Source organism: Macaca nemestrina, chromosome 13, assembly GCF_043159975.1.
Source record: "Macaca nemestrina isolate mMacNem1 chromosome 13, mMacNem.hap1, whole genome shotgun sequence".
Taxonomy (NCBI): domain Eukaryota; kingdom Metazoa; phylum Chordata; class Mammalia; order Primates; family Cercopithecidae; genus Macaca; species Macaca nemestrina.
The window spans coordinates 118446160-118471724 of NC_092137.1; the positions used below are offsets into that span (position 1 = coordinate 118446160).

The following is a 25565-nucleotide window of genomic DNA, read 5'->3' on the forward strand; positions in this document are numbered from 1 at the left end:
GTAATCCCAGAACTTTGGGAGGCTGAGGCGGAAGGATCACTTGAGGTCAGGAGTTCAAGACCAGCCTGGCCAACATGGTGAAACCCCACCTCTACTAAAAATACACACATACACACACACACACACACACAAAATAGCCAGGAAAAAATTAGCCAGGCGTGGTGGTGCACACCTGCAATCCCAGCTACTCTGGAGGCTGAGGCAGGAGAATCACTTGAACCTGCGAGGTGGAGGTTGCAGTGAGCCGAGATGGTGCCACTTCACTCCAGCCTGGGCGAGAGAGTGAGACTCCATCTCAAAAAATAATAATAATAACAATTTTGTACTTTTCCTTAAACAACTTTTCAAATGATGTAAGATTCAGGCTCCACCAAAGCAGAATCTTTTGTGATTCCGCTTTTGTGAAAGGAGAATAAGAACATGAGTCAAACCACATTTATTGTCAACGTAAGGTCCCATAGATGAATCCTGATTGTCTGAAGTGTATTTGAGACTTCAGGGAGCTCAGGGATGAAACTGCTGATTTGTGTAGAATACTGATGTCTTTCGAAATGGCTGCTCTTCCCGAGAGCTGCAAGGTAAGCATGTGGTGAATAGACAGTTAGCAAACATGAGGAGACATGCTGGTGCTGGAGCTGGAACCTGGGCACCATCAGAAGAGTCATGGTATTTAAAACAGTGGAGAGACAAGTGCAGTAAGATAGGACCTGAAAATAGACCTTCACATTTACCCGTTAGTGGCTAGCAGTGTTCTGGTAACAGTGAAGGAGTGAAGTAGTCGTGTGAATCCAGAGGGGAAAACAGTTATAAAGACTGGATGAAAAAAATAAAGACACTGTAAAGCCTCCAAAAACAGGAGCTGGAAGAGAGTTTCTAAAAAACCTGCACCTGAAAGGGATGAGAATTGTGTGTGGGTTTTTTGTTGGTTTGTTTTTGGTTTTGTTTTTTTGGTCCTTGAGTTCTCTCTATCTCCACAGCTACAGCTGCAAAAAAACAGTACTGGGACAAGCACGCAGCATCACCATCTAACAGGAGTTCAGACTTCTAACAGAACAGCTGACAATTAGGGGAAATCCCTAAAAGCAGAGAAATCCCAGAGTGGATGATTCCCAACTCTGGCCAAATCCTGACTTCCAAATTTCATAGGCATCAGGGAGAACCACAAGGCTTAAAAAGGAGCTGTGGAGGCTGGGTGTGGTGGCTCACACCTATAATCCCAGCACTTTGGGAGGCTGAGGCAGGCAGATCACAAGGTCAGGAGTTAGAGACTAGCCTGGCCAATATGGTAAAACCCCATCTTTACTAAAATAAATAAATAAATAAATAAATAAATAAAATTAGCCACGCATGGTGGCATGCACCTGTAGTACCAGCTACTCAGGAGGCTGAGGCAGGAGACTCCCTTGAACCTGAGAGGCGGGGGTTGCAATGAGCCGAGATTGTATCACTGCACTCCAGTGAGAGAACAAGACTCTCACACACACAAAAAAAGAACAGTCAATTAAAATTGTCTCTGAGAGGGCCCAGATATTATATTTTCCACAAAGAGTCTTTGAAGAAGCTATTATGAATTAGTTCAAAGAGTTAAATTGCAAAGAATTGAAGGAAAGTATGGTACCTTTGACTCAAGAGCAATCTCAACAGAGAGATGGAAACTGTAAAAAATGGAAATTCTGGCTGGATGTCATGGTTCATGCATCTATGCCCAATGCTTTGGGAGGCTGAGGCAGGAGAATCACTTGAGGCCAGGAGTTCAAGACCAGCCTGGGAAACGTCGCAAGACCCCATCTCTACAAAAAGTTTAAAAATTAGCTAGGCAGGGTGGCATGTGCCTGTAGTCTGAGCTACTCAGGAGGCTGAGGCAGATTGTTTGAACCCAGGAGTTAAAGGTCACAGTGAGATGTGATCATGCCACTGCATTCCAGCCTGGGCAGCAGAGTGAGACCTTGTCTCTAAAAAAGAAAGAAAGAAAAAAGAAATTCTAGAAATAAAAATTATCAATGCTGAAATTTAAAATTTCTAGGTAGGCTTAATAACACATTGTACATGGCAAAATAATCAGTGAAATTGAAGATCTATAGAAACAGAAATTATTCAATGCAAAGAACAGAAAGAAAAAAGATTAAAGAAAAATGAAAAGAATCTTGGAAACTTGTGGGACAATATGAAGTGGTACAATATATGTGCAATTGGAATCCCAGAAGAAGACAGAAAATGTTTGGCAAGAAAAAAAAGAAGAAATAATGGGTGAAAAGTTTCCAAATTTAGTGGGAAACATTAATATTAGACCCGAGAAGGTTAATTCAAGTTATAAGCAATGATAAACTCAAATCATAATCAAATGGCTAGGCTGTAAGCCAAAGATAAAAGGAAAGTCTTAGAAGCAGTAAGAAAAATGACATGAAATGAGAATGAGAAAAATGACATACAGGGAGATAATATTTATGGTTGTCATCTCATCTGAAACTGTGGAAGCTGGTTGACATTGGAACAACATATTCCAAGTACTAAGAGAAAGTCTTTCAACTATATGTAAACCAGTAAAAAAAGAAACAAAAATAGTATTTTTACAGATTTGAGAAAATATGGTATTCATAAGATGAAAAGAAAATGCCCTGGGAAATTACTGATCTGTATTGTATTTTGTTTACTTTTATTGTGGCGCTGAGTATATTATGATTTGTATTATAATTGGTTTTAGTCATGTCTGTCTTAGCTCATGAGACTGTAAACTCCTGGAAGGCAGGAAGATGGTAGTGACCTGTAATTGCTGAATGAATTTAAAGTGGATAGCCAGTTTTCTCCTAGCACATCCCTTAGAACTCCTTTGTGCAGCATATTTCAGGTATGGTAGCTCCTGTGTTCTGACTGTAGATTGTATTTATGAGCTATTGAAGTTTGCTAAGTTTCCAGGGTGGAGAGAGACAGGAGCAATGGAGTCATTCTTGGTGGGTTTTGTTTATTCTGTGTAATGTGAAGTTAAAACAAATTGTTTTAATAAATTTGTTCAGGGAAGTTTGTATTCAAGTATGTAATCATGCTGAGTTTTAAACATGTATACTTTGTCTTCGGTGAATCTAGGGACATCAAGTAAAAGCTCAGGCTCTTTCTGGATTGGGAAGAAGTAAGGAAGTGTTAAAGCAGTTTCTCTACTGCCTCGCTCTAAATCCTGAGTGTAACTCTATGAAGAAAGAAGCACAGAAGGTAAGAGTTCTGTTAAAGGACTTTCTCCTTCAGGTCTTGTTTATAGCCTTCATGTCCCTGCTGAGTAACCCTTGCCTGTGAAATAAACAAGAAATATAATTCTGAATGTGCGTGATGATGTGATAAAAAGCCCACGGCAATAATTATAAGGTTCATGCATTGGATAACTTCTAGGGAAACATTATATTTTGTCCCTGGGTAAAGCGGAGTGTTTCGTGAGACAGCATAAACATGCCTCGATTCTGTTGACATAAAGACACATGTGAGACAAGGCAAGGTTATTATAGTTTGTGTAGAAGCTTTATAAAAGACATTATGATATATGTAAAATGTATCAATTCGGCTCTATAGGGTGACCTGTGATTTTCACCAAAGCTTCACCAGCATAGTGCCGAAATATCTGCTCGTTTACCCAATCATCCGGTCGCACTGAATGTGGAAATCTATCCTGTTAAAAAGCTTATACGATGGTTACCTGGTATTTACTTAGCACTTCCAATGACCAGGAGTTTTTATGTTTTTCTGTTTATGCTTCCCTGTTTTAACTCTGTTTATTGTCAACTTCTACCATGTATTTACTCTGTAATTTTTACTTACCTGTCTAGTTCTATTTTCTGGAGCAACAGAAAATGAATCAGTTCTTCCTTATACAATTCAAACCACATAAGATGTTTGAGAACAGCTATTATCTTTGCCTTAATGTCACCTTGTGGGCCAAACATTCTTTTCTCACAGAGTGGCGTTTCTAAGATTTCCTCTTCTGGATGCGTTCTAATGTACCCTGTATTTTAGCATCTATATTTGACAGCCACGGTTGGTAAAATTTTACCTCCAGTTGTGTTCACATTAGGGGCATGTTTATTTTTAAGTACCTAGCTCATCTTTTTTTAAAATAGGAACTTTATAGCAACGTTGTTTTTTATCTTCTCTTGTGCAGTTGAATGGTGTTAGTCCTGTTCAGTTGTCCTGACAGTTGTTCAATTGACCAGTGTCACTCATTGGTTTTTGGCCATCATTTCAACTTATCTAAATAATACTGCATCTTCGGCCTGCTGTTCAGCTATCCCTGCCTGCTTTGTCCTATATGGAAACTTCCTAAGAATCTTAAAACATGTCTCAACTGATTCTCATAACACTTTTCTGAGAAAGTCAGCCCAAGGTCAAAGAGGTGAAGCACATTCACCAAGGTTCCTGGACCAGGGTTTAGGTCTTGTGGGTTGTTGTCTACCTGGAGCTTTTTCAGACATGGTGTTTTCCCCTGGGCATTCTATGACTGAAAGATACCGTGTATCACAGAAGGTACCGAAAACAATGTTAGCCTGTTCACATGGAATGTGGCTCCATCTCCAGCAGCTCTGCTGAGGCTACTCAGAGCTGGGGCTGAGGACATTGATGACCCTGCTGAGGGTGGTGGTGTGCGTTGCTACAGGGCCATGGATTCTAGTGCATCCACCTTGAACCACGAGGAACAGTGGAGGGTGGGAGGAGTCTTCGTTTAGGTTTCAGTCACTCCTGTCTGCTTTCCTCAAACCTTGGATGCAGCTGAGGCCATGAGGACCACAGGACCATTTGAGTGTCTGCTAGAACTGGGTGTCAGCTAGAAAGCCTAACTGGCCATTGCTGTCCACCCTTCCCCTGCCCCCCCCCCCAATGCCGCTCCCTGGTTCTTGAACCACAATTATGGCCTTTCCCTCTCTCTTCCTTTAAAGTTCTTTACCTGGTGGCTCTTCTGGTTCTCATAAATAAAGCAGTTCCGTATAGTGACCTCAGCCCTGTGGGTGATCACAGCTTAGATTTAATTCAAAGCCCCCAGCAACCTTTACACTACCTTTCTCTCTTATCTGTGTGGCTTTTAGGGGAGATTTTATGTAGTGTGTAAGGACCAGGTAGAAGGAAGTGGTAATGCTTTTGTCATTGGGAAGTGTAAGACGGAAAGGAATTGGAAGCTAAAATAACAATACATTGACTCTGGTTTCAAAAATGTTTGGATTTTACAAGGTTGGCAGTTAAAATTATTCTTTTCACGTTTTAGGCTTATTTGGCCTCTTACTTTCCTCTGAATCTATAAGACATACTGTTTTTTCACAAAAGTGTTTTAAAATATATATTTTTTTCTTTTCTTGGCAATTTTATAGGTAATGTGTGAAGTGCTGTTTTCAGCTACAGAAAATGTGCATGAAAATTTAACATCTTCCATCCAAAGCAGATTAAAGGCTCAGGGTCACAGCCACATGAATGCCCAGGCTCTGCTGGAAGAACGTGATGCAGGGAGCTCGGAGGTATGACGGGCATGTGTTTGTCAGGATTCTCTTGATTAAGCTTTATGTAATTGCTTCCTTTTGAACAGTTACAGATTATTCACACATTATGGCATTACGTTAGTTAGACATATTTCTCAAGATCAGTTGTAGCTCCTTAACCTGGGAGTTGGAACTTTTACATGAAGTCTGTGGAAGTAATGAGAATGATTAAAGATCGAAAGAAGCTTTGGAACACCACCAAATCACGCAAAATGGCAGGAGACTTGAAGTTATTTTGGCTTGGAGAAAATAAAGCAAAGGGATGATTTGAATATGACATACGATTTTCTGTGTGTACGTGTGTGTTTGTACGTGTGTGTGTGTGCGCGCATGTGTGTGTAGATAGATAGACAGACAGATTGCATATGAAGATAACTTTTCACTTTCCCAGCTCAGGAAGAAATTATCCTGTATTTTACTGTGGAAAGAATGAAGCTCATCTTAGAAATTAATAGATGAAACCAATTATGAAGGAAGAGTATAAGCCCCCCCCTTTTTTTTTTCAAAGATTTCTAGTACAGGCTACTGCATTCTTTTTATCTTATGCTATGATTTCTTTAATATTCAGGATTCCTTTTTTTCCTACTTAACCAGAATTCATCTGAGAAATCTGATATGCTTGGAAATACCAATTCTTCAGTTTTGTATTTTATACTGGGTCTACACTTTGAAGAGGATAAAAAGGCGTTAGAAAGCATCCTTCCAACAGCACCCAGCGCTGGCTTAAAGAGGCAGTTTCCAGATGACGTGGAGGATGCACCTGACCTGAACGCCCCTGGAAAAATTCCCAAGAAAGGTCAGTGAACTATTTTCATCAGGCAGTTCTGTGACTCCAAAGTGACAGAATGCTAGCTAGTATTCAATATATTTAAAAAATTTTTACACCATTTAATATTAGTAATGAAATGATTATATCAGCTCTAAGATTATAGAGCATTTTAGGTGTTTTATACTGCAAAGACTTCATAGTCAAAAATAGCAGAGAAAATTTAGCCAAAATTTTAAATTTTATTCATGCTTACCATCCAGATAAATTATTGCTATATGCTATTAACTGAACAGAAACTATTTCTGCCCAGTGTGATTTGTTACGTTGATACAACACGTTTGGTCCAGAGGAAATACATTTCTTGCATGGGTGTTGTTCAGGTGCTTAGGTGTTAATGACAGCGTTTTAAATTTTTTCACATTCAGATCTCTCACCTCAAAGGAGCCCAAACTCTGAGACAGAAGAAAGTCAGGGGCTCTCGCTTGATGTAACTGACTTTGAGTGTGCCCTCTGCATGAGGTAGGATGGTACAGAATCCATGCAACTGTTTTAAAACTTCAGCCTTTCTGGAATGTATACCAAAGTGTAATGGGCTTTTTATTATCAGGGAAACTATGGAGAGCTCAGTAATAGTTCATTTATCTTCTAAAGATTTGAGAGGATATAAAATGGCAGTGCATGCAAGTGTTTTCTAGAACAGTAAGGGGATTGCATAAGGAATCCTTCGAAAACCAATCCGTGATTTGAAAGTCTGTCCTGGACATTTCTGGCTGAAAACAGATATTTTGTTCCAGGTTGCTCTTTGAACCTGTCACTACGCCCTGTGGACACACATTTTGCCTAAAATGCCTTGAGCGCTGCCTTGACCATGCTCCACACTGTCCTTTGTGCAAAGACAAACTTTCAGAAGTAAGTACATTTTGGGAAATGACGGGACAGCTCCTCCTCTCATCCCTTGGTGGATGCTTATTCCCTGTCTTGCATTGCTTCCCCCGCCCAGTTGTTAAAGAAAGTGAGATTTCTCCAATCAAAGATAGGTCTTTTCTCATCTCTTTGATTGATCAAGAAATACACAAGGAAGGTTTACATGCAGAAATTGCTAAATGTTAAGGACATTTTTAGGTAGAAATTTTAGTTGAGATAGATTGAAAATAGCTCACATTATGAGCCCTTACATTACGTTCATTGTAAATGGTTGAGACATTGTCATGGTGCACTTAATGTGCTCCAGGAATTCTCTTTTTCATCTTGAGAGTTTTTCGTAGGATTGAAGACTTGATCATTTCTGACCACTGGTGAGTCCCTTTAGGGCTTTTACCAGTTGTCAGTTATTATTGTCTTTGGTCTGAAATCAAAACCAGTAAAAGTCGGGTTCCATGGGGAAGCTATTTAATGATATTTAGCCCCAATATAAACGATTAAATCCATTTACTTTAGGTATGGTAAATACAATGAAGAATATTTAAAAGCTGAAGACCTTCTGATCAATTTCTGAAATAGTGAATCCATGTCAGCTGTATTGGGCTGTGGTCCCATTAGCACCATTAACTTTCTATGGAGCAAGTCATATAACATCTTAAGGAGATGGGGAGCATCTTCCTTTGTTTTGCATTCATTAAATGAGACTGATAATATTGCCTTAATTACTTTCCAGAGATTAAATTTATTGAATGCATTTTAAGTAGGATAAAGTTTTTTTTCTTTTTACAAATGTACAGTAAAATTTATTCTTTAAATCTGATGTGATAAGAGGAGATATTATACTTAAGTGAAGTTTTAAATAATTATAACCTTGAAAATTTACTGCCAAAACATTTTTAAAATAACTAGTTACAACTGAAACCATTTTCTAAAACATTATATGTGCATACTTGCTTTATTAAATTGCATGCATACTGAATCTTTTTAAAGTCTTCAGAGTTCTCATAAACATCAATTATTGTGCTGTGCACTGTGTGTCACGGTGGTGGCTGTGTTCTGAGTCTGCAGAGCTGTTTCCTTGGTGGCCCCTGTGCAGTTTTCCTCCAGGCATTTGCTGTCTCTTCTTGCTAGTAGATGCATCGGACCCATTGCCTCTTGTTCTGGTGCCTGCCTGGGCCAGAACAGGTCGTCTGTTCTTATAAGAATAAAATGCATGTATGTGTGAGCCCTGTTTACAACACAGACCTTACTCACTTCCGTTTCAATGCTGCCTTGTAGGGGGCTGAGTGAAGAAGTGATAGCTGGAGGTTGGCGCTAGAATAGAAGCTGCTTAAGTACTGAGGCTTTCTGTGACCTGTTTTCCCTGTATTTCCAGGGACCAGCACATTCACCAGACTTTAGAAGTCTTTGTTGAATGAATGAATGAATGATTACATGCAAACTATACATGGATTACTAATGTTCCAGAAATTAGAAATTAGAATACTATAAAATGAAATAAAATCCAAAATTATAGTTTCGTCTTTCTTCAATGCAGAAGTCACATCATGTGCATAGGTGACTTTGCACGCACTACCAGGGACTTGAATCATCAATTGTATATGAATCTACAGAACCCTTGGTTAGCATCATGCCAAGTAGAACACATTTTATTATATTACTCTTCAATAAAAGGACGTCATAAACCATTTATTAAATACCTATGTCATATAATAATGACAATTATAAAGCAGTTTTGTGAATGAGGTGATAGCGTGTTTCTCTACCAGTTACCCTGTGATGGTGGTTCTCAAACGTAGGCGTTTCCAAAGTTTGAACTCCTGGTTCCCAGTCAGTCACAGCAATACATGTAGTTTGTTTCACACCAGCTATAGGGAAACCTGACAGTATGCGAAGGACTCACCCAGCCATCGTGTGTTGGAAATACGTGGAGCCGTACCAAGCCCAGAAATACAGCAGGCCACCAAAGAAAGAGCAGAGCCCTGAAGCTCGCCAGGCCTGGGGTCCTTGTGTGCCATGGGGGGCTCAGCACTGACCCCCTTACCCTTTCTGAATCACAGCTTTATGAGCACAATAGAGAGAACAACCATAGTATTATACTGTTTTCAGGACCGATAAAGCACCTGCAATGGTCCTGATGTGTATCAGAATGTCAGTGAAAAGAGCTACTATATGCTAGTATACATGCCTGCAATAAAACAGTGCAGCCTACCGAACTACTACTCTGTGTGCACACATGCACACACACATACACGCACACACAGAGTAGTAGTTCAGCCACATTGTGGCCCTTCTACCCACTGATCCCAGCACTTTCTTGTTGAGTCTCCTTCCACCTTTCCCTCACATCCAGCTTTAATCTATGGTCCCTCACTCTCTTTCTCAATCCAAAGAAAGTCAACTTTTGCCTTTTGCATGCATCCTGAGTAACACAACAAAGCTAGAAAAAAACACAACGTTGAGACGATTGGTGTCAGTTTAAATTAACAATTTTAAGTCTTAGACTCAAAACATGAGTAATCATTCTTACCTTCTTTCTCTAGTAGTTCCAGTTCTTCACTCTCCAAGCTGATCATTGCAAAAGTCTCTCCACTCCCAACATGCCCTACTTCACTCCCTCCCCTCTCACCAACATCAGGGCACTTGGTTGAAAATGTAGATGCTGTCAAGATTGAGTTGCCTCATCCTTTGCCCAGGTGAACGCCTCCTCCTGGCCTTTTCTCACAGCGGAGGGGCTGTCCGGGCTCCTGGCACAGACTGGCCCGCCTCCCTCTCCATCCCTGTTTCTTCTTACCTGCTCAGAGATCCTAGCCGCCACCTCTTTGTTCACCTTTTGACTCACGGAAGCTTCATCCTTTAGAGTCAGTTACCATACAGTATCATTTGACTATTTTTGTTTGTTTGTTTTTGTTGAAGTTATTGGCAAGCAGGAACTTTAACATAACTGTTCTGGCCGAAGAATTAATATTTCGATATTTGCCGGATGAATTGTCTGATAGGAAGAGAATTTATGATGAAGAAATGTCAGAACTGTCAAAGTAAGTGCTCATGTTGTGTGTCCTTGGTCTTAAGTTCAGACTGAACTTTGTCAACTTCAGCTTCACCTCAGATTTTCTTTTCATGGCAGAGAACTCTCTTGGTGTGTAAATGGAAACAAATGTTAGTTGTAAAGTATTTTTGGAAATATAATTGCAAGAAGTTATAAGAATTTTTTTTTAATAAGGTATTTTTACAGTGTTTTAACAAAATTATATAGTTGCTTTTTGTATGTAAATAAGTGATACTGAATTTTTCAGGATTTAAAAAGCAAAGAAGGCTGGGCACAGTGGCTCATGCCTATAATATTAGCATTTTGGGAGGCCAAAGCAGGAGGATTGCCTGAGCTTAGGAGTTCAAGACCAACCTAGTCAACATAGCAAGACCCCATCTCTGTATTTAAAAAATATTTAAAAATAAATAAAAGGCAAATAATATAAATGTATTTGTTACTGATGAACTGTACACTTAAGAATAGTAAATTATATATTTTACCTCAAAAATTGTTTTAATGTAATATCTGCAAAATGGAGTAAAGTGAAGCACAGTTTTAAAAAGTAGAGAGAATGAGAACTAATACCCAGGATTGCGAATCACGACAGGCTTGACAGTTTTCATCTTTTAAAATGGCAAAAGTTTTGTATTTTAGTAGCGATCTTATCACTCTTCCACTCTTCTATTTAAAACTCATTGCCTTTGAGTACTATGCAGTTTTTGCTTTTATTATAATTTTTATAGAGTGCTTAAAAGGTATAACTTTTCCAAGCAAAGTAATATAATTCAGCATCTTCTCCTTTCTCAAGTTAAATAAGACAGATTGGTCAGGAAACCTGGGTGAGCAGAGAATTTTCATGTACTATAGTCCTTGGCTTTCTTGTCCCTCTTAGCCTGGGGGTTTTCTTTTGTAGAGGGGAGAACTGAGGTTGGCTGGCTTTTGCTGTTTTGGTGGCCAGTACTACCCTCTGATCTAACAGCTCAGGCATCTGAGATAACATGTCCCCTTACTTCTGCAGTCTGACCAGAGACGTCCCCATCTTTGTGTGTGCCATGGCCTTCCCCACGGTCCCGTGTCCACTCCACGTCTTTGAGCCCCGCTATCGGCTTATGATAAGAAGATGCATGGAAACTGGCACCAAGCGGTTTGGCATGTGTCTATCTGCTGAGCACGCAGGGTAAGAACTGTCAGCCTTCAAAGGGTCCTAATGAAGGGCAACGTTTGACGTTTTTCTTGCAGAATGATTTAGGCTGATGCTTGAAAACCTCCAGTGACTCCCATTACATAGCAAAGTCCAAGTTCAAGTGACTCCCATTACATAGCAAAGTCCAAGTTCAAGGCTGCCCACAATGCGGTCCCATCCCTTCTTTCTAGCCTCACTGCCCACCTCTTCCTTTCAAGCTAGTCCACTGCCGTGCTACTTGCCCTTCTCTTGTGACACCTCATGCTTCCAAACCTCCATGCTTCCCTCTGCCTGCAATTTTCTTTATCCTCATTTATATACAAACAAATCTAGTCCAACTTTTGAGGTCTAGAAAAATTGCGGCTGGGCTTGGTGGCTCACATTTGTAATCCCAGCACGTTGGGAGGCTAGGGTGAGAGAATCGCTTGAGCCCAGGAGTTGGAGACCAGCTTAGGCAGCATAGGGAGACCCCATCTCTACAAAAAAAATTAAAAAAGAAAAATGTCTATATCCTGCACAAAGCTTTTTCTCTGTCTCTACAGCCAAATCATTTTCAGTCTCACAAAAACGCACTATGCTTGGTTTTCCCCTCCCCTCGTTTCACGTCTTTGTCCAGAGAGGGTGTTGCAGGCCAGCAGGTTGTTCCCCTCTGTAGACTGATTTGGGGACTCAGGACCCTCCCATCCCTTAGGGCCTTGTCAGCTCTACATGGTCATGATGAGGTCACTGCATCCAAGTGCTAACTGTGGAGGAGGCGCACGTGCTCTTAAAGGACTCTGGAGAAAGGGGGCTGCCTCCTGTTCACACCTGCTGCAGAGGAGCCTGGCAAATAGAGTCCACCCACGTGCCCAGGAAGAAGAGGAGACTGCATTTTTAGGGCCACTCAGAATTTTCTACCATAAATACCTAGGGACAGAACTTTTTAAAATATGTATAGGACCTTTATGGAGAAAATTCTGAAACTTGAAAGATATTCAAGAAGTTCTGAATCAATGGAGAGAAATGCCATGTCTGTTGGTGCAGAGACTCGATGTCGTAGAGATTCCGTATCTACCCAGTTCCCCAAATCTAGAGTAATTTCTGTCAACATCTCCAGGAGGCTTCTTCATGGACTTGCTCAAGCTGATTTTAGAATCCGTGTGGAAAAGCAAAAGGCCAAGCCCAGATCTGGCTGAACAAACAGGAGAACATTCCTATAATATCAAGTTTACAAGCCTTAGTAAGTAGACCAATGAAACAATAAGGTAGAGATCTGAAACAGGTCCACTCGTATATGGACGCCAAATTTATAGACAATTGTATGAGAAAAGACAAACTACTCAATAAAGGGTGCCCAGAAAATTAGTGGATAGTCCAAATGAGAGGGGAGAAGAAAACTTTACTTTATGCCATAAATAAAAAATAACACATTTGTATTCCTAATGTGAAATGTGAAAAACAAAATATAAAAACATTTAAGAGGAAATATTGGGGACCGCCTTTATAATTTGGAATGGGGAAAGATTTTTTATACCAGGTGCTGAGAATACATAAAAGAGGGAGAGATTAGTAAATTAGCATATATTAAAATTTGATTCATCTAAAGTCAGCACAGTGAAAAAATAAGCTATAAGAGTTCCACGTGCACTGAGAATATAGAACCCTGAAAAGAATGTTATTCCCATCCAAACAACAAGAAAAACAAGAAAAAGCAGATAAACCACAGAACATACACTCCTTGAAGCCATCAGAGAGTGGAGGTTGCTCAGGGTAACCAAACAAGATCCTACCGGGAGAGAGTAGGCAGAGCCCAGGAAGAGACATAAAAGCGTGTAGGAAGAATTCAGCTATTTTTTTTTTTTAAACAAATTGCGAATGACCTTGTGTGGGCTGGCATCAGAGTGCAGGTCTGGAGAGCTACACTCACAAAGGGAGTTTGCATCACACACAGGCTCTTAACCACAGATAAGAGGCTCCTTGGTGAGTCATGCCCTGCAGCGAGGCAGGCTTGGAGGAGCTGACATTTATTTGGAGGCCTCTGCTGGTTGCTGGGGGCATTCAGTCCTCCCTTGAAGAGGAATCTTCAGGGCGCCTCCAGGTTCCCCACGCTGTGAATGAGATCATCCTGTTAGATACCAGGAAGAGAGAGTTAAGAGAGAGTTTTATTAAGTGTATAAGTAGAGGCATCCAGGTGGCAGTTTGAATCATTGCTGCTCTTTAGTTTGAGGGATGTGTAGTAAAGCTGCTCACCATGAGGACTTTAGAATCACACTGCCATGAATTCTCATTTCGGCTCTGAATCTCCCTGTGGCCTTAGAGAAGTTAATTCCTCTGAGCCTCCGTGTTGTGTGGGCTTGAATTCGTATATATTATAAACTGCTGTGTGTGGTGCTTGGCACGTGGTAGCGTGAGAATATCACTGGGTTACGGGTGATAGTTACAATCAGAGTGTGGGTAAGAGCTGGGGAGAGCTTTGGAATGAGAATAGCCATATCCTAGAGCACCATTCTGGGTAGTACGGAGCAGCAGGGACATGCAGAGGTAGGGGCTGTGAAGGGCTGGGCTGGTTAGAGAGGGTGCAGGAGAGCAGAGGCATTGGCTCAGCAACAGTCTGCAGGGCCGTGCCTTAGGGAGGTCAGACAGGAGCCTGTCCAGTGATCTGAGCAATTCAGAGGGCATCTCTGACTACTTTTGGAGGCATTTTAATGGAACGGTAGGATATGGAGGAGTGAAGGGGAGGCAAGGAGATGAAGGCAGTGGCCGGGGACTGCTTTCCACAGCACTTTGGTTGGGGAGGGCAGAGCTGGCAGAATTGGAATGAGGTGAAGACCTTGTGGGCAAAGGCAGGAGGGAGGAGGAGCTGAGTGCCTTTGAAAGTGGAGGACTTGCTGCCCCAGCAACCAGCACCAGCAGAGGCTTCCAAATAAGCGTCAGCTCATCCACGCCTGCCTCACTGCAGGACATGACTCACCAAGGAGCCTCTTATCTGTGATTAAGAGCCTGTGTGTGATGCAAACTCCCTTTGTGAATGCAGCTCTCCAGACCTGCACTCTGATGCCAGCCCACACAAGGTCATTGGCAATTTGTTTAAAAAAAAAAAATAGCTGAATTCTTCCTACACGCTTTTGTGTCTCTTCCTGGGCTCTGCCTACTCTTTCCCTGTGGGATCTTTGTTTGGTTACCCTGGGCAATCTCCACTCTCTGATGGCTTCAAGAGACATATGTTTTGTGGTTTATCTGGTTTTTCTTGTTGTTTTTCACACTCTTTTTAGTGTTCTGTATTCTCAGTGCACGTGGAACTCCTATAGCTTGTGTTTTCACTTTGTTGACTTTTGATGAATCAAATTTTAAGTGTGGGCTTGAATGCATATGTATTATAAACTGTTCCATGCGGTACTTGGCACGTGGTAGCATGAGAATATCACTAGGATAAGGGTGATAGTTACAGAGTGTGGGTAAGAGCTGGGGAGAGCTTTGGAAAGCCGAGTGTGTGCATGGCACCAGCTGGGCAGTCCTGATGTTGCCCCGCCAAGGTGGCTGAGGAGCCATATTTGATATTTCATCTCTTCCCATCTCTCGAGTCCTTCCCAAAACACTAGCCCGTTGGAACTGCTAAGGCACAAGTCCTGTCTCACCCGGAGCCCTTCCCCTGCAGCCACCATCACCACTATATTTAGCGTCTAACACAAGCGACCATGTGCACGTGTCTCTCAGCGACAGTAACCTTGCTGGTCTGATGTGGAGACACCGTTTTGTGTGGCTTTGTATTACTTTTAAAAGCAAACCCTCATCCAGGGAAAACTAAAGGCCCCCTGCGTTTTAAAAATCACAGTCATTTCTCCCAACCGTCTCTTCAGGCTTTCAGAATATGGATGCATGCTGGAGATTAAGGACGTGAAAACGTTTCCCGATGGAAGTTCTGTTGTAGACGCGATTGGCGTCAGTCGGTTCCGAGTGCTTAGCCACCGTCACAGAGACGGCTATAACACAGCGGACATTGAGTATCTTGAAGATGAAAAGGTAAGGCTTATTGTACTGGTGTATTTTGTAGAGGTCTGTCCTCTTGTTTCCCTCTTGCGTTGTGGAAAAGCTTTGTCAAACTTGTACTGACAATATTACTTAAGTCCTTAATTCGTCACTTACATTTGTTTGTTTGTTTGTTTGTTTTTGAGTCAAGGTCTCGTTCTGTCGTGCAGGCCAGAGTGCAGCAGCATGATCTCAGCTCGCTGCAGCCTTGACCTCCCGGGCTCAAACGATCCTCCTGCTTTAGCCTCCCCAGTAGCTGGGACCATAGGTGCACACTACCATACGTGGCTAATTAAAAAAATTTTTTTGTTGAAACAGAGTCTCCCTATATTTCCCAAGCTGGTCTCAAACTCCTGGACTCAAGCAGTCCTCCTACCTCGGCCAAAGCGTAGTAGTCCCAAAGCGCATGAGCCATTGCCTTCGGCAGTTATTTATTTTCTCAGTGGATTTTTACCTGAGCTGGGAGCTAGTACAGAAATCTCCTTTAAAAAAAATGATCTGGCCGGGCGTGGTGGCTCACGCCTGTAATCCCAGCACTTTGGGAGGCCGAGGCGGGCAGATCACGAGGTCAGGAGATTGAGACCATCCTGGCTAACACAGTGAAACCCTGGTTCTACTAAAAATATAAAAAATTAGCCATGCGTGGTGGCGGGCAACTGTAGTCCAGCTACTTGGGAGGCTGAGGCAGGAGAATTGCTTGAACCCGGGAGACAAAGGTTGCGGTGAGCTGAGATGGCACCACTGCACTCCAGCCTGGGCGACAAAACAAGACTCCATCTCAAAAAAAAAAAAAAAAAAAAAAAACAAAAAAAAAACACCTTACTGTACTTAGGCAACATGTAAACCTGCACATTGCAAAATAGGCTTGTGATTTGCTATTGGATGCTCTAGCCCTGGAGCTGGCAAACTTTTTCTGTAAAGGGCTGGATAATAAGTACTTTAGACTCCACAGGCCATATGGTCTCTGTCAAAACTACTCAGTTCTGCCCTTGCAGTGCAAAAGCGGCCATAGACAATGTGTGAAGGCATGAGCATGACGGTTTTCCATTAAATGTGATTTCCGGAAACATGGTGGTGAGCATGGTTTGACTCAGAAACAGCAGTCTGTCAGTCTCTGTTCTCTAGATTGGTATTAATTCAGAACGTGACAAAATCTACAACTTAAAAATACCTCCCAAAGCTAAATAGAAAAGACTTGAATTTATTACCCCTTAAGAATTTTTTCATGTGTCTCGTAGAAATATCAGGACCTATGATTTGACAAATTAGCAAAACGTTTTGAGAGATTCTCCAACAGACTGACACAAGGATGTCCATAACAGTCTTACTCCATTATAGCTCCAAACCAGGAACAGTCCAGGTGCTGATCACACTTGAGTCAGTGAACACATTGTGGTCCATCCATGCAATGCAATACTACCTGTCAATAAAAAGAAATGAACCACTAGTGCACTAAACAGTATGGATGACTCTCATAGACATGCTAAGTGAGAGATGCCAGACGCAGGGCGAACACATACTGCGTGGCTTCATCTGTATACTTCCAGGAACAGGCAGAACTAGACTCTGGGGACAGAAGTCAGAAAAGGCTTGTGGGGTTGGCTTTGTAATTGACTGGAGGGGGCGGTGAAGAATCTTTCTAGGTAGTGGAAATGTCTGTCTGGTTTTGGGTGATGGTCAGACTGGTGTATACAGTTGAGAAATGGTGTATACTCTTTGAGAAGACTCTTTGAGCTAAACAAGATCTATGCACTTTTTGGTCTGTACATTATACTGCAGCAAGAAATTTTAAAATACTTAAAAGGAGGAAATCCTTGGAATTATCGTATTCCTCTTTTAAATTCTTTGGTTGACATTTGGAAATGTGGAAGTGAGGGTACACAGCCACCCCACATCACACTAGGAGTCATTTTTGGGGCAGTCGTGTACACTTAGGATTTGTGAATGGAGTCACACCCAGGACGCTACCTCTCTGCCTCCTCCAGCTGCGGTTTCTGGTCATCCCAGTGCAGAGGAGCAGAGCAGGGAGCCCAGCCCCCAGACTGGACCAGAAAGCTGGATTTCAAAGCTATGGCTGAAAGTGATCATCTTCAGGGTCTCTCTGTGGGGTGGACAGACCTGACAGCAGGGTTTATTGACCGTCGTTGTAGATGACAGCTTTTCATAGTGTATGTGTTTATTTTAAAGTGGGGGCTTAAATAGATGCAACATGAAACAATTTTAGCTTGCTTTTACAAGAAAATCCTCTATCACATATGAATATTTGATTTATATAAATCAAATTGAGGGTGGTGTATGCATTACATTATAATTTCTCAGCACACCGTAGTTTTTGTAGGTACTGGAATTTTATAACAGGAAAGGACCTGCGTGGTTTATTCCTGTTATACAGATGAGAAAACTCTGCCCTCACGAGGCTGTGAGACTGGCTAGATTCACACAGGAGAGTTGGTGATGAAGCCAGAACAAACCCTGGTCCCGTGATTCCCAGTTCCATGCTCTTCCTCCTCTGCCAGGTGTTCCTGAACAGGAGCGAGGCATAATTTAATGACAGACATGACAGTGACATAGGGGCCAGAGGCCAAGCTTGGCCAGTCTAAGGTGCTGTGGCCGACGACAAGCTGGAGTCCATCAGCCCAGGCCAATGTAATGAGGATAGTCTTGCCCTATCATGCCTTTAGGAATATAGTTTGGTGATATGGAATACAATTTTTAAAATGTCACCCTTTGGCTTGGTAATTCTATCAAGGTCTCTAGGAAACTATCCTGAGGAAACCATACCTCCCTCCCTTGTCAACAAACAAAAGAAAACAAAACAACTTTTGCATAAGTGTTTATATTACTGTGTTATTTTTAAAAATAAAAAGCTAGACTATTCTAAATAACTTACGTGAATAGTTAAGTAAATTGGCATGTATCTCAAATATAAAATTGCATGCAGCCATTGAAAATTATTCAAAATTATGTGAAACGTGCTTATATTATGGTATGAAGAGAAAAATCAAGATACAATTGATAGATTTCAACTATGCAAAAAAAATGCAGATTTCTATATTGGGCATGTACCATTTTTGTGAAATTGATGAATTATTAAAGTGCTAAATGCCACAAATCCACTCAGTGGCAGTGTAGAGGTCGCTAACTGTGTTATGTGCATTACCATGGATGGTTCATACGGCCCTGCCTTTTTCCCTGATCAGGTGGAGGGTCCGGCGTATGAAGAACTTGCCGCGCTCCACGATTCCGTGCATCAACAGTCTGTTTCCTGGTTCGCGTCTCTCCAGGATCGCATGAAAGAACAAATTTTAAGTCATTTTGGGGTAATGCCAGACAGAGAACCGGAGCCTCAGGTATGCTCTCCTTTTTCCTTTATAATTCTGTTATTTCCTGCTGTCATGTGCTGAGCCATCGTTCTGGTGGAGAGCCTGGCAGTATGATGGTGGGTACCCCAGTGTGGTTGCTTATGAACCAGTTCTTCTACTAACAGCCCAAAGGAGCACCTACTGTGGTAGCACAGGACTTGTGAAGCAAAACACCAAAGGCTTTCTAACAGAACAGTTTCTTTTCTAACAACATTTTATTCTGCTTGACTGTCAGTTTGCAGCCCTTTGCTTCTTTCACTCACATCTTAAAATTTAAGTAGTAACTTTATTGTATTGGCACGAACACTCCACCTTCGGCACATAGCATTGCCTTGCACCTGGTATACAGATGTTGAATAAGTGAAGAGAAAAATCCCATCCTTCTTGTGACATTAGAAGCATGACTTCCTTGTCCTGTAAGGACCCTGCCGCCCAGCTGTCATGGGCTTTCTCCAGTGCTCCCTACGCGTACTCTTGGTGACGCTGGTTCTTTAAGCAATGAATGAGCTTCAGGTTTGTGGAGAATTTCTAAGCTCAGGTGGCCCTCTCCTCTGCATTAGATGGGAGAGCCAGGCTGGGCTGGTTTAAGATTGTGCCTGAGAGCGTATACCTCCCACCTGTACACGGATGCCCAGCTGTCAAAGACAGTACGGGAGGGAGATTGGCTCTCAGCTGGTTTAGGGTGATGTGAAATGTCTTTTGTGTCTTTCCCCATCCACTTTAACTTTTTTTTTTTTTCTATCTCTTGGAGCTTCTATATTTTACCCCCTGCCTGAATTCTTTCTTTTCCAAACACAGAAAAATGCTTTAACTGCCAGAAATAGCCATTAAGTCCTTTCTGGCTTGCCCTTTTTGCATAAGCCTTTGTTCTACAATGTCCTGGAACTCAGATTCAGAAAACATGATGGTTAGATTGACTTGCATTAGGATATGAGTCACTCTTTTTCTAGGAGTTTTTGTTTATTAACCAAATTAATCCATCTCTACTTGGCAGGTATATTAGCTTCCGACTACTGCTGTTAAGAAATTTCACGAATGTGGTGGCTTAAAGCAACACATATGTATTTATCTTCTAGTCCTGGTTCTGCAGGCCAGACTATGATCCGGGTGATGGCAGCATGTGCTCCTCTGTGGAGGTTGTGAGGGAGAGTCTGTTTCCTTGCCTTTGCAGCTTGTAGAGGCTGGTGGCAATCCTCGGCTTCCTTCCTCCATCAGAGCCAGCAATGTTGCTTCTCTCCGACGGTCCTTCCAAAGCCACGTGTCCCTCTGACCACAGCCCAGAAAGGACCCTATATGAACACATTGGGCCCATCAGGATAATTCCCCCATCCCAAAGTCCTTAACTGAATCACATCCTCCAATTCGCTCTGCCATATAAGGTACCATATTCCCAGGTTTCAGGAATTAGAGTCTTTGGGGGAACCATTTTTCTGATGACTACAGAGGGATTTTAGGTAATATATCGATTTTTATATGAGGTCCTTCCCATTAAGCATGCTACTCAGTTTTCTTCTTTCTCTGCGAGATGAGGCAGGGAAAAGAGTGTGAATCTGTTTAAAAGGTTGTTTTCTCCATCTGTGCCTTTCTCCCTCTGAAGGGCAGGTTGATGTCTTCCTCACAGTGACTTGGGCTACCCCCAGTGAGCTTTGGCCACAGTGCTATTCCTAATCCTCCAGTATAATCTACCTCACCCTAAACTAAGGTGACTCCAGAGTCCACCCTCCCAGCTCTTGTTGGCATCCTGCACATTTTTGGAGGAGGAATAGAGTTAAGAATCCTAGACCCTGGAAACAAAAAGGCCTGGATATTTTGGTTCCAATACCAAGAATATTGAGAACAAGTTTATGATTGGCTTTTGCCTAGCACTTAGCCCAGAGGTACTCTGTTTGATTATGTGAAATAAAGGTTATTTGGTGGCATAATAATTCTTATGTATATAATTTGTGATAACTCTTACATATGATATGCATACATATATATGTTTCATACACTCATTTGCCACATTGAGTATGTCACTCAAACTTGTACACATACTTTTAGCCCTTAACAGTATTATGCTTTATATGGCATGCTTAAGACGTAAAAAATAATAGCACAGAACATTGGAAAGTGAAGGTTAAAGTGATGATCTTCTCCTCTGACCAGTATATACTCTTAACTGAAAGCTTGAGAGAACAGAAGCAACTGATTCATAGAATCTCCCCGTGGAAGATGCTTCTGTTTGCAGATTCTTCCTTTTGTGGTTCCCCCACCTTTAAATGTGTGCCGTAAAAGTAAACGATGTATTTTGAGAGCTGAATGAATTGTGAAGTAGCTCTGAAATACAAGGTGGCATTTAATTCTTGCTCACGTGTCTGTTGGCGGAGCAAAAGACTGTGTTGGGGAACAGGCTTGCATTTTCAGTGTTAATCTCACTTTCCTCTCATCTCTTTTGCAGAGTAATCCCAGTGGCCCTGCCTGGTCCTGGTGGATCCTGGCCGTGCTGCCCCTGGAGCGCAAGGCTCAGCTGGCCATCCTCGGCATGACCTCACTCAAAGAGCGGCTCCTTGCCATCCGACGGATATTAGTCATCATCACGCGTAAGATGAATAGTCGGCAAGAGCTGGCTAATGCCAGGGAGAGAAATAATTGATTTTTCTCTCTGTCAAGGTTTCTGGAAGCCCTTGTACTTTTATAAATGTCAGGCATGGACGAATAGCCGTCCACTCATTGTGCTTTGTCAAGTGCTTGTGGATAAGGTTCCAAAATGGGACGCTTGCCAAACATTGAGTCCTCAAAAATGACAATTCTGTGTCTGGTGGGATCTGATCTTGTACAAGGTTAGCCTGAAGTCTGAATGGAGCCCATAGTTGGAAAAAAAAAAAAAAAAACCTAAGAAAATCTCTTGGAAGCAGGTGCTTGGGGAGTACAGTTCACTGACAGCACAGGACCCTGCAGATGGTTTACATGTGGTTTAGGTTTCACGAGAAAGGAGGATTCCCTTCCCAGTCAGGATCTTGCTCTGCCAGATGGTAAAGGCATGCTTTAGTGTGTAGACAATATGGGGAACCACGTTTTTATCTGGAAGTGGATTTCTTAGAACACAGGCTAACCAAAACTACGCTTAGGCTTTGCGTGTTGCTGTGAAGTTGTCTGTGAAATTGAATAATCACACCATTGTTCAGTACAGGAGCCCAAACTAGTCCTTACCCAAGAAGTAGTAGCCACCGGATAGAACTGTGTTTAATGTCCTGTTGTAGTCCCAGGTGTTGTAAATTGCATGTTGTAATCAAATGAATGTCAAAACATAAGAAAGTGTACCTTGGATATAGAAAAACCTGAGAACAGTATAGTTCACTGGAGGAGATACATACATATATATATATATATATATATATATATATTTTTTTTTTTTTTTTTTTTTTTTGAGACTGAGTCTGGCTCTGTCGCCCAGGCTGGAGTGCAGTGGCCGGATCTCAGCTCACTGCAAGCTCCGCCTCCCGGGTTTACGCCATTCTCCTGCCTCAGCCTCCGGAGTAGCTGGGACCACAGGCGCCCGCCACCTCGCCCGGTTAGTTTTTTTGTATTTTTTAGTAGAGACGGGGTTTCACCGTGTTAGCCAGGATGGTCTCGATCTCCTGACCTTGTGATCCGCCCGTCTCAGCCTCCCAAAGTGCTGGGATTACAGGCTTGAGCCACCGCGCCCGGCACATATATATATATATTTACACACAATAAAGTGAGCAAAAGTGAGTTAAAATTGTATATGCATTGGGATGTCAAACATAAAACCACCAAGTACAAAGAATGCCTTGAAAGTAGAACCTTGTCTCATTGCTCAATGGTTACTAAGCATTTAGGAAACAGTCATCTTTTTCTGTTGGGATTTGCATTAGAAATTAGCCCCATCCATAAATTTCAGTTTACTATCCGTTTATTAATATACAAGAACATTAAAAATCTGCCATGCCATGGTAATCTGTCTGTTCCAGGAAAATAGATCAGAATATACGAAGGGAGGATGGCCGGTGTGGGATGTAAATATTCAGTAAGTTTTTCTCCAACACTAACCTAAAATTATCTTTATTTTTTTGAAAGAAAGTTTTACGGTGATCAGACCAGGTGTTATCTGTTACAGGACAGTAGTGTAATTTCCATTGTGTGATGCACGTTGGTGATACTGATTGGAATAACTGAATCTGAGATACTTATATGTTCTTTCTGGCCCAACCAGCTGGTACATTTAGTTGGCTTCCTCTATGAGGTGGGTGTTCTTAACCAGAGGGTCACAACCACTAAAGAACACATCACAGCTGCCAGTTTTGCTTTGTTCATTGAAGGCGTATGTGATGTTTCAGTTTTAAAATATACATATCTCATAATATACAATATTGATGGTATATCAATCCATCAAGCATTTTGTTAGAAAGATTTTATAATATTATTAATTTTTCTTTTAGTTTTCAGTAGATAAAACTCAGTCTCATCGTGGAAGTTAGAAAATACCAGCGTCACTTAATTATAAGGAGAAAATGTGAAAGTATTTTCCAATCCAATGTTTCAAGTGCCTCACTTATTGTGAATCTCAGCTATCATCTTGAGATGGTTTAATGGCAGTTTGGCCAAGTGATTTCTAAGAGATTTTATGAATTTATGCATTAACAGTAGTATTCAGCTTTCTTAGGCATTATAACCTAGCCTGATCATTTGATTGGAATAACTGAATCAGTCATTGATTGGAATAAAATAAATAAAACAAAATGCATCTCACATGCCCGAAGACCTTTACCAGAAGTGGTTCGTGAAAATCGATGTGCATTGACCATTCTCGGCCTTTCCCTTTTGGAACATTTTTTTGTACCTTCATATCACAGCTGAATAGTTGTCATTGCTGTTTCCATTTGGAGGTGTCTAAATAACCACAATGTGATCACAGCTTCTCCACGAGGCTTCCTGAAGTTTAGTTGGTAAGCTTGCTACACCATTTGGAACCTGTTGCTTTCTCTTCCTCACTCTTTAAATGTCATAAGGTCACACAGTTCTTGGAATCAGAACTATTCACTTATTTCTTCACCGTTCTGCCTGGCTTTCTGAGCCTTCTCATTCTGTGTGTTATGTAAAAGCCTGAACAACAATGATGACGCAGACGAGAGCAACACACATTTTTATTTTTTGGTAGAGAGGTTTTTATTTTTTTGATACCAGAGGGAATTAACTATGATCACGTCGTGCTCTCTCTGTTCAGCATCACACCCCCGCATACTGCAGCGTGGGAGCAGATTGGTACTTACCGAGCACTTAGAAACATCATGCATCAGTAACCCGGTCAGGGTGACAGCATCCTACGGTCATGTCATGAAGAAAGCCTCCTTTTACAAACCTAAAAAAAACAACCCCCCAGCTTCAGTTTGCTACCAATCAAGCTAAAGCAGAACGGTCTGCTTCCTCCTCCGCCTGCCCCCTTCTGCCTCTTTTCTGTTGGGGAGATGCCAATTCTAAGGGTTTCTCAGAAAATAATGTAATCTCTCATTCAATGTCAGGACATTCCAGCTTAATTGTACTGAAAGTGCTCCAGTAGTCATGCTCTCGTTACATTGGAATAAAAGCAGAAAACAGTAATAGCAGCGTGGGGAAGTCATTTTTCTTCTTGAGGAACAATACATGCTGTTCGGTATTTTTCCATTCATTGCCCAAACCTGCCTGTGTCTTTGAAATGCAAGTAGGATCCCAAAGGCAGCATTCTGAAAGCCTGTGGCATTTTTAGCATATCCCATCCCCCCCTGTGTGTCCTCATCTTCAGAATCGAAAGGATACTTTTTAAAGTTTCAAAAGAAAATAATTTAAAATGTCAAGGTTTATCCATAGAAACACAATAATTCTTAACCAATTCATGTACCAAATTCAACAGTATTATCTCATTTTTAGGGTCACAAATTTTTTTGCACTTAAACCTCCTCCCTCTCTCAAAACAAAACAAAACAAACAACAACAAAGCAAACAAACAAAACAAAAAAACACACCAAGACTGTTCAACAAATTGTATCTCAACTTAATATATATTAAGTCTTACCACAGGACTTTTGAATCATCAAGGAACAATTGAAGTTTATGGATGGTAGAATTACAGTGAACTATGTTATTATCACTTTATTATAAACTTTTTGGAAAATTGACAGTTGTTACCATCAAAATACTCCATTGCCTGTATTACATCAAATTTGTTATAATTTTTAAGTGCTGTTAAAAAATACCCATCTGTTTCTTCTCCTTGTTTTCTTTTGTGCCCCACCACTTAAATTACTTGGGTAAATACCACTCTTCAAAATTTAAATACTATCTATCAAATAAGAAGAAGTGTGAAAGATACGGAGAAGAAAGGTGATAGCAAATTAGAAGAAAATAAGTGTGGCTGATTTCTTTTAGTTGAAAGCACAAAGTTTTATTTTTCCCCAGTATACCTATCAAGTAGGGTAGGGGGGTCCCCGTCTCCCCATTTTTTTTCTCTCTTTTTTTTTTTTTTTTTTTGAGATGGAGTCTCGCTCTGTTGCCCAGCCTGGAGTGCAATGGCGCAATCTTGTCTCACTGCAACCTCCACCTCCCGGGTTCAAGTGATTCTCCTGCCTCAGCCTCCTGAGTAGCTGGGACTACAGGCACGCACCACCACGCCCAGCTAATTTTTGTGTGTTTCTTGGTAGAGACAGGGCTTCACCATGTTGGTCAGGCTGGTCTCGAACTCCTGACCTCATGATCCGCCCGCCTCGGCCTCCCAAAGTGCTGGGATTGCAGGCGTGAGTTACCGCGACCAGCCCAT

General features: G+C 41.6%; 1 protein-coding gene across 1 annotated transcript in view; it reads left to right on the forward strand.

The window, feature by feature from the left end:
- Window positions 1-22152, forward strand: part of LOC105490096 (LON peptidase N-terminal domain and ring finger 2) — a 38000-nt gene extending 15848 nt beyond the window's left edge. The window contains exons 3-12 of the mRNA XM_011755406.3: window positions 3082-3204; window positions 5340-5483; window positions 6099-6300; window positions 6699-6792; window positions 7068-7182; window positions 10111-10232; window positions 11244-11402; window positions 15245-15407; window positions 18614-18763; window positions 21213-22152. Coding sequence (XP_011753708.2) covers window positions 3082-3204; window positions 5340-5483; window positions 6099-6300; window positions 6699-6792; window positions 7068-7182; window positions 10111-10232; window positions 11244-11402; window positions 15245-15407; window positions 18614-18763; window positions 21213-21407 — 1467 coding nt within the window. The 3' untranslated portion in view covers window positions 21408-22152. The remainder of the gene's footprint in view (window positions 1-3081; window positions 3205-5339; window positions 5484-6098; window positions 6301-6698; window positions 6793-7067; window positions 7183-10110; window positions 10233-11243; window positions 11403-15244; window positions 15408-18613; window positions 18764-21212) is intronic.
- Window positions 22153-25565: the final 3413 nt, after the last annotated feature.